The sequence below is a fragment of the Mus pahari genome, chromosome 11 (genome assembly GCF_900095145.1).
Source record: "Mus pahari chromosome 11, PAHARI_EIJ_v1.1, whole genome shotgun sequence".
Taxonomy (NCBI): domain Eukaryota; kingdom Metazoa; phylum Chordata; class Mammalia; order Rodentia; family Muridae; genus Mus; species Mus pahari.
Window position 1 is genome coordinate 58,859,446 of NC_034600.1, and position 9,361 is coordinate 58,868,806.

The 9,361-nt window shown below is 44.0% G+C and overlaps 1 protein-coding gene across 5 annotated transcripts in view; it reads right to left on the bottom strand.

Annotated features, from left to right (window-relative positions):
- The window catches only part of Pdzd2 (PDZ domain containing 2), a 369,377-nt gene that overhangs the window by 37,162 nt on the left and 322,854 nt on the right, over positions 1–9,361 (bottom strand). For all 5 annotated transcript variants that reach the window (XM_029544119.1, XM_029544118.1, XM_029544117.1 and 2 more), the window contains 5 exons: positions 7,423–7,542; positions 6,548–6,662; positions 2,716–2,789; positions 2,384–2,612; positions 1,521–1,638 (listed from right to left, as the gene is read on the bottom strand). In XM_029544119.1, coding sequence (XP_029399979.1) covers positions 1,521–1,638; positions 2,384–2,612; positions 2,716–2,789; positions 6,548–6,662; positions 7,423–7,542 — 656 coding nt within the window. The remainder of the gene's footprint in view (positions 1–1,520; positions 1,639–2,383; positions 2,613–2,715; positions 2,790–6,547; positions 6,663–7,422; positions 7,543–9,361) is intronic.

Below are 9,361 nucleotides of genomic sequence, written 5' to 3' on the forward strand. Positions count from 1 at the left end.
CAGGGAAGAACAAAGACCCTTTACATGGGTTTTGAGGAATGTTCATTTGGCTGGCCCCAGGCATATGGAACCATTCAAGAAAGAAACATCAACTAGGGATGTCATTAGAGGATATTTTTTCCTTGGGTTCTAAAAGTATATTTTCTTTAATGTACATTGGATGATTTGCTAAGGTTTTTTTTCATATGGAAATTGACTCCGATGATGAACGAAAAATGTAATATAATCTATTAACACACCCTCCAAGATGGCAACCTCAACGAATGCTGTTTTGACAATTCTTCAAGTGCCAAAGGACTCAGACGCTTATGGGGAGAAAAGTGACACTGTTTGTACAGAGTGCTTTGTGTAATGTGCACATTTTTGTGAGATTTAGGGGGGGCACAAACCACTGCAATTACTATAGAAGAGAATATTAAGATTTCTTGTATACTCAGAATGCTGAGGATACAACTCAACTATTTGCATCAAGAAATCTGACGGTCCGTGACCTTAGACAAGAGACAGTGACTTCAGTCACAATCACTCAAATGACAGTGAAAACAATTATAAAAGCACAAAACCTAATAAGACCTCCCACACACTCATGGTTTCTGGGCTCTTTTGCATCTAGTCACTGAACCCATATAAGCAGTTCCAGCTTATAGGATGAAGTTTACATAAATGAATAAAAAGTGAGCATATTGAAATAACCAAAGACAATCTGCATAGAGTTCTTTTATGTCATCAATTTTCTGAACTTCTGAGTTCAAATACAACGAAGTAGGTAGGAAAGCTGTTTTAATTTTGTTGCTGTGATAAAATACCATGACATCAACAATGCATGACAAAGGATGTATGTAGCTCATAGCCCCAGGTTATATTCTGTCACTGTGAGGAAGTCAGGCAACAGGAGCTTGAAGGCTCTGGTCATATTTATAGTTGAGAGCATGTACTTGATTTGCTATCTCCATTCTTTTCCAATTCAGAATCCCTTTCTAGAGAATGGTGGCACCCACAGTGGGCAGACTTTCCACCACAATTAAAGTAAGGTAAAATAATCCCCGAAGACATGGCCACAGGCCGACCTGGTCTAGACAATCTCTCACTGAGACTTTCAGGTGATTCTAGATTGTGCCAAGTTAAAAATTAGAATCATCACAGAAAACAAGACTCAAAGTCCTGTAATTCAACCAAAATTGATTCATCTGAACTTTTCATCTTTGGAAATGCTATTTATGCCAGTCTTGGCTATATGAATACAAAGAAAGTCAAAGATGTAGAATTCCACAGGAAAAAATTAAGTAGGGCAGATGGACATATTGGTGCATACCTACAATCCCAGCATTAGGGAAGTAAAGGGAGGGGGACCAGACCTTTAAGGTCATGCTTGGTTGTGTATGTGTGTGTGTGTGTGTGTGTGTGTGTGTGTTCAAAGCCAGCCTACGCTATATGTCTATGTCTCTCTGTCTGTGTCTGTGTAAGCAGATATTAATTTCAAGACCACACCAGGATTTTCTAATGCCAGGGATGTGACTAACCTCAGGTTGCTCTCCATCTTGGCCACGGATCCAGGAGCAAGGCTGTGAATGTATATACCTGGAGGGCTATTTTCCAAGGCCAAGCAGCAGGCACCGATGCCCAACCCAACTCTTGGCTCTGTGAGAAGCACGGCACAAAGACAACAAGAGCAACCATCACACAGTAACCAGAAAACGAGCAGGAACAACCATCACACAGTAACCAGAAAACGTGCAGGCGATTTAAGCAGTGCTAATAGATATTCAGACCAATAAGCTTTCAGTTCGGTCCAGATGCCAAATATAAATCCCACCTTTTGTGTTATCCAATGCTCTACTCTCTGTTTATTCTAAAGAGCTTCCTCAAATCTGTCTTTGGGAATAGCTGGAAAATGACTAATATTTTTTTTAATCCTGAATATAAAGCCTTTTAGCCTTCAACTAATTTCTTGGTTATTTATAATTATTGATCATCTTTCTACAGTAAGTCCTAGAGGGGGAAGGAGAGAGATGTGAAAAAGCAGCAGGATTTGCTGAGAACCCCCGATTTCAAGTTAATGGCGTTAACTTATTCTTGACTGTCTTCTTTAAATCTTTACAATTTTATGAATGCTAGACTTGAGCTACTCCTTTTAATACGAGTCTCTGGTGCACAGTAATTTGTCCTGAGAGCTTTAAAGACTGTGTTACTGGGGACTTCCCCTCACTTTTGTAAAAAAAGGAAAGATTAAACATCTCTCTCCTTTTAACTATCCCAACCATTTAAAGAACAGCATCTGTTGCTGACAGCAGGGGGTTCCAAAGGAACCCACAAAACACAAAAACAAAAACTCCAGCCAGTTATCCAGGAGAAAGCAAAGGTGGTGAGGAAGAGTCAGCATTACCTTTGTTGAGTGTGACTTCCATGACAATCCGATCTTTGGGCCCAGGAGCCTTCCGACCCAGGGATGCAGAACCACCTTCATCTTGGCCTCCTCCGGCTGGGGCTCCCCCACTGTTGTTGAAGCTTGGGGAGCTAGATCTGCTCATGTGTGTGGGCGTGGAGCAGGGCGTGAGGCTGGGGCTGAGCAGCTTAGTTCGCACTGTGAGGACGAACAGCCCGCTTCGGATTTGCTGCAAAACAAGTAGGTGGGTAGGTGGGCACGGGTCAGATGGCTCTTACAGCGAGGAGGAGGGACGCCAAAGGGGAGGAGCGAGATCCGCCAGGACATGTTACCTTGAAGGTGTGAATAGCCTCTTGAAACGTCAAGCCCTTTATTGGTATTCCGTTCACATCTAGGATTTCATCTCCTGGTGGCCAAACACGAGAAGTACGTTAAGCTTTGACTCACCAGACTCTCCCTGGCATACTCTACAGTCCATGGACTACGACTGTCAAAATATAAGCTTTATGATTTGGACCCATTTTAAGTGACTTAGCCCTTTGCAATGTCCCCTAAATAAGATAACAAATACAAACTGAAAAAAAAAAACCCATATTCTTCAGCAATAATTCAATAATCAATATTTAATAAAAACAACAGTGGGGCTGGATTTGGTTGGGCACACCTGCATCCCAGCTTTTGACAGGCTGGGTCAGGAGGATCAGGGCTTAGCTGGGATAGCAAAGTGAATTCAAAGCCAGCCTTGGCTACGGAATAAGATTGAACTAAAACACCACCCAAACCAAATGATAACCAACTAACCAAAACCCACCACCATCACCAAAACCAAGACAACCCCAAAATCCCAGACCAACTAAGAACAGAAACATACACCAATAGAAAACAAGTATAAAACACCAACCAACCACCTAACTAACCAACCACTCCCACCGCCAAAAGCTAAAAACAACTGTGGACAATTTGAAGACCTGATTATTAACCATTGGCACTTTTGACAGGAAATACCTTCTGCTCAGAGATTGAACTGCAAATAGGGTTTCAGGTGTTAAGTAGGCTTGTTGAGAATTGTAAGGAAACACAGACATAGACACACTTGGGAAGCCGCTCCCCTAGAAAGGCAAGCTATGCGAGTCCAGAGAATCAACATGCCACGGAATAGGGTTTCAATAGGAGAGAGAGAGAATCTTGCTGAGAAATAGTCTGGATGTTTGGTCTTATTGGGGCACATCCAGGGGCTCCATCTTTAGGCTGGCAAGACTACAGGCGTCGACCTCAGAGATCACTGCAGGTCGATGTCAGAGCAGTGCAGGGTCAAGCCAAGTTGTGAGGAGTGTGTGTGTGTGCAGAGCTCACTTGCATCTCTCTGACTACCTCACTAGCTTCTCATCTTCAACCCGGGGAAGATCCAATCTGGTCATTTTCTATGTTGCTATAGTGTCTTCTGGGAACGTCAGAAGATGTGGACATCCTGTTGCCTTCTGGGAACTCGCTTCTCATCTGTACTCTTATGACATGGGTTGTGTTTTGGAATAACAGGTCAACAAAAATCAAAAGATGTCCCGGGGGCAGGGGGGGAGGGGAAGACTGCCTGGCAGTACTGGAGGAGAGAGAGACTCCGCACAACAAGACAGTGCAAATCAGCAGGAAACTGCATGTGTGCACACCAGACAGCCAATCCAGGCGCATGCTATGCATGCGGGAAAAAGAGTACAGAAATGTGGTACTGCCCCATGCATTCCCCTTTAATGCAACTGCACCAGCCCTACTGTGAGTGATATGATCTCCCTTTAAAAGCCACCCACCATCACCACCGGTTCAATTATGGCTGCAAGTTGTATCTTCAAGGACGGAAACCCTGAAGTGATCCTTCATGAGCTTATAATTTATAGGAGCACTTTTAAGGCGTATCGCTCAACAGGCTGGAAATCCAGTCCAGCGACTTACGTTTCCCATAAATGAACACATATGAAAAAATAGTATTTAGGAGACTCATCCACTATTAACCTTTCATAATGATTGATTTCCCCGCCTCTATTTTGCTTCGTTCTACCAGCCTCACAGGATGAATTTCAATCAAGTGAACACATGGCCCATCCATTCTAAGAGCGCTCTGCTGGGTCTCCACACTGCTCCGAAACCAGACACCAACAGCACCTGTGGGTTAACTTTTCCTCAGAGAGATAGAGATAAATAATTTGCCCACGAAGTATTATGGCTGGTCGGGTCGCACTGTTATACTGAGGCTTCTACATGCTCCGGCTAAAACAGGGACACTTCGAGTCATTCTACCAGTTTTAGAAAGGGAAGTAAACCCATATGACCCAGTAGACACTGGACAGTTGTATCATTTCTAAAGGTCACTAGAAATATCCTGACATAGTCACCTCATGAAAGACACATGCTGGGCCAGTGGGATGGCTCCACGGTTAAGAGAGCTTGCTGCCAAGCCTAATGACATGAGTTTGAGTCCTGGGACACACATATGGGAACGAAGAACTGACTCCTCTACTTTGTTTTCTGACCTCCACACATGCACTGTGACCCAACTGTACATGCACACATACATACCAAAATAATTATAACTTAAAAATAAGAAAAAAAGCATATTAAAAGGGAGGGGGAAAAAAGGCAGGATTCATGCCTTTGTTAGTATATGTAAAGTTATGTTCACAATTTAATGACAATTTTGAGTCATGAAAATAAACTCTTAGAATCCAGATCAATATTTTGTAAGATATGTAAACATTCACAGCGAGAAGAATTTCTTTACTATAAGAAACAACTACATCTGGGCGTGGCAATACATACATACATTTAATCCCAGCATGCATGAAGGCAAAAGCTGGCAGATCTTTCTAAGAGGCCAGCCTGGTATACGTAGGAATTTGGAGGTCAGCCAGGGCTACACACAGAGAGGAGCAGATTTTTAGTTGCTGAACATTTCTCTGAGAGCCGGTTTGCTCATCTATAAAAGGATCACTCCAAAATATCTACTCAATTGGCTTATAATGCTGTTAATGAAATAACGTAAGTACACAGACATGCTTTGTCAATGCTTAAAGTACCATAAAAGACAAGGTGTGGTTAAACATTTGAAAATTTCGAAAGGTATAACTTAAAATCTCAGGGTTACTTTACTCTGCACTCCAAATCACTTGTCTGTTGTGTTTCTGTCTGATAACATGTAAGCACTTTGGAGAATGGGAAGGTATTCAATTAGGAGCCAGCTACATTGCATAGATTTTATCAGCAAGACATTAAATAGCTACTAAAGTACTCTGTGCTCCCATCAAACTTGTAGTAAGTCTGGACTGTCCAATTCTCGGGAAGTTTTAAGGTAGAGGAGCTGAGCAAGGAGCAGGTAGTGAGGGTAAACACCTTCTGTAGTTGGACTTTGGCTACTTTGTGGCTTCTTCTTTCTTCTGCCCTTCTCTACCCCCTTTCCACCCTTTCATCCCCCCAATACTAGACAGGAGAGAAAGAAAGGGAAATGGGGTGCCATTATCATCAGACTGCTTCCTGTTGGTTAGGGGCATCAAATTCCTAGGGGCAAGTTTGCTCTACACAGGCAGGATATCTAAGTTCTTGTTTCTTCTGTGTGTACGACTATTTAACTACTGTGAACCAACAGCAGCCCTAGCATTTATATACTTTCTCAAAAGTCCCAGGACTCCAAACATGACACAGCTGCAGAAACTCTCTGTTGCCGGCAAAATCACGCCCCTGCTAGAGCATGAGACAAATCACAGTCAGCTGCTGTGGACAGTCTGAAGCAGCGCCATATCCCACACCTGGGATTAAAATGAAAACATATTCTTAAAAGATTTTTGTGTTTTTAAAAGAAACCCAAATTCCAAAATTGTTACTTCAACCTACAGTCAGCAACAGAAATAGCAAGCTACTTCTCATACATGATCTCTTTTAATCTCCACACACAAAAAAAATTGCTTCAAGGTAGGCATTAACATTCCAAGTTTGTTCCAAGCACCCCAGGAAAGTGAAGCTTGGGTCATGTGGTCTGCCCAAGATCATGATTCAGTGCTGGATTCAGTGAAGATCTAGGGCCCATGACCTCAGCTGCTGTGCTGTCACATCTTCCAAGGGGACAGACTCTCAAGGAACTCAGGTTGTCACTACAGACCACACCAAGAGACTCTTGCCTACCTTCTTTGAGCCTGCCGTCCTCCGCGGCTGATCCGTTTGGGAAAATGGTCTTGACAAAAATTCCCATCTGGCCACGAACGCAGTCTCGCCCTCCAGCAATGCTAAAGCCAAGGCCCTGTGTTCAAAGTAGATGGCAGTTCAAAGTAGATGAGTTCAGGTTAGCACTGCAGAATTAACTACAAAAACCCTTCCCATTGTAGTATCTTACTGAGGTATCTTTTCTCCTCGGGTTCGGACTAGTTTAAAGTTCAAGTTTCCCTTCCCTGTTTCCCTCCTCAGATCTAGATGTAGTGTGCTAGGCCCATGTCATATTAAGGGAGGGATCTAGAATACACATTGGAAATTTCTAATATTTGACAGTCTTTGACTCCAAGAGTCACAGTTTCCTACTGAAAAACCAAATAGCTCTCCAAACCCACTCACTCCTTGCAGGTGTCATATCTGTTTCAATATTTCCACTTTGTATGATGTCAAAGTGGGTATTTCATTATTTGCATAATACCACTTATCTGTGCATTTGTATAATGGCAAAGCCATGACTATTACTCAAAAATGATAATGAGACCACTCTCTAAGGGTGGTATAGTTTTTCTCAAAGGGTGAACTTGGGAACAAAAGCAAAAAGATTGGGGGATCATTTCTTCCACCCTAGTATCTACTGAGGGGTTGGAAACTCCCTTTATCAAACAGGGCAAAGAGTGGGAGCCAGTCCCCCCACCCCCACCCCGTGAGGCCGGAAGGAATGCCAGGGAAGTCATATTATCACTTTCTATGTTCCTTTTTTAAATGTAAAACCCAAAACACGAAGACTGACTGCTTAAGGAATATGCTGCCACTCACATGGAGGGCAAAAGAGCCTTTAGCAAATCACTCACCTTGCCTTTCTCTTTGTACAGCCCAATGATGGAAATAACGGATGGCCGAATGAGCCTCCACGGCGATTCCACGTGGGTGGTGCTCAGAGAACGGGTAGACTTCTTCACAATGTGGTATTCCTGAAAGCCAGCACAAGCAAGACCAGATATTCTCATTTACCCCGCTGTGGGCTCTGGCATACGCAGAGACTGAAAACCTCGGCTGCCTTTTGTGGGAGCAGTTTCCCACCGGTCCATCTGTGGCCCACTGGCTTAAAAGAACATTTACTCTAAGTACTTAGTGGAGCAGAGTCTCCCACTGCCGTGCCTTGCTTGCCATACCTGCCCCGTCACAGAGAGCTACTTAGCGACCCCAAGCGCCTGTGTCACTCTGTCCTTAACCATATATCACAGGTCCTCCTGGAATGGAGGACAAAGGTGACCACCCTGGGGTTGGGCTGTGCTTGAAATTCTTTCCCAGGGACTCCAGGTTCCAAATCATGTTTTAAATGCATCTCACCATTTTAAGCTTAATTTACTCATTCAAAAAAAAAAAATAATAAAAAACCCCAGCAAGCCCATGTTTCTTATAAATTGCAAACCACAAACCCAGACAACTGTGTTTTTTCACATAAAATACCCTGCTGAGAGTCTGCAACCGTTTCAGCTCTAATACCTCATATTTGGAAAAATCAAATACTTTCCCATAAGCCACACTTTCCCCTTCTGGCCAGCGGCTCCGACCCCTACGCCCCTTCCATGCCCTCGCCCATGACATTCACGTGTGCATCAGCAGAAGGCATCCCGACAGCATAATCCACAGACTGACGACAGCCAAAGCATGTCTTCAATTCTCTGACTCTCTTAGAATAATAAATGTCTTCTGTGGTGCCGACATCATAGCACAAGTGGAAAAGAAAAACCCAAACCCATTTCATGTTTAATATGAGAAAAGAACCATCACAAAATAGTTCTTATCCCAGACTGTGTCCGCTTCATTCATATGCAGGAAGGAGACATTCTCTCCTGCTGGGGGGTGTTCTGCATCCCTTGGCAGCTTCGAAGTTATACGGGTGCAGTTTGACGGAAGAGCTGCCAGTAACATGGACCGCCCGGACTTGGTCTCACGAAATAAATGATGTGGGCTTGGCAGAGTTACTACCCATTTACTGAAACCACCGCAGAGAGCGCCAGACACAGCCTGTGGTTTGCCAACCCTCAAACACAGGGGTTCACATATGACCCTCTTGGGGAACCCGTTCTCTGATCACCAATCTCCAGTCCTGCTTCATCCCACCTCTCTCTGGGAAGCCAAAGGCCCAAATGCTTCATGTGGCCGTTTAAGAGTTTAAAGGGTTCTTCTCATAGACCTCATAGATCTGTGCTATCTAAGTCACTACCCGCTGGCCACCAGTGGCTCTGTTTGGAATAAGGCTCATTAAAATTAGAGTACACTCCTCAGCTGCATACACAGGCTGAGTTAGAGCTGCCATCTTGGATGCTAATGACATACCCCCCTATACCTGCACACAAAGTTTTACTGGATAGCTTGACACTGGGCAGCACTTTTAGTGGAGGGGGAAAAAAAAAAAAGATGGGTAGGAGAGGTCCCACCTGGGTGAGAAGGAAAAGGTCTGAAGAGGAAGGACAATCTGAAGAAGGGAAAACTCTCAGCATGAGCTTCCTGGTCGCTGAGGCCTGGTCAGACATCGGTGTTTCTGGATATAAACATGGGCAAGTTTCCTCAGGAGACAGAAGAGAAGTTGCCACGTGCGTGCGAGGGCCTCGGCCGTGAAGAAAGGAAGCTCTGGTTTCTCTCTCGCCCTCAAGCAGCCAGACAGTGAGGTTCTACAACCACTTCCTGGCCTTCCCCCGATGGGTTATTCTGAGGAGGACGCAGACCTGACTGTCTCCTGTTGCGGGTCCAGATGGGTTTTTTTTTTTTTTTTTTTTTTTTTTT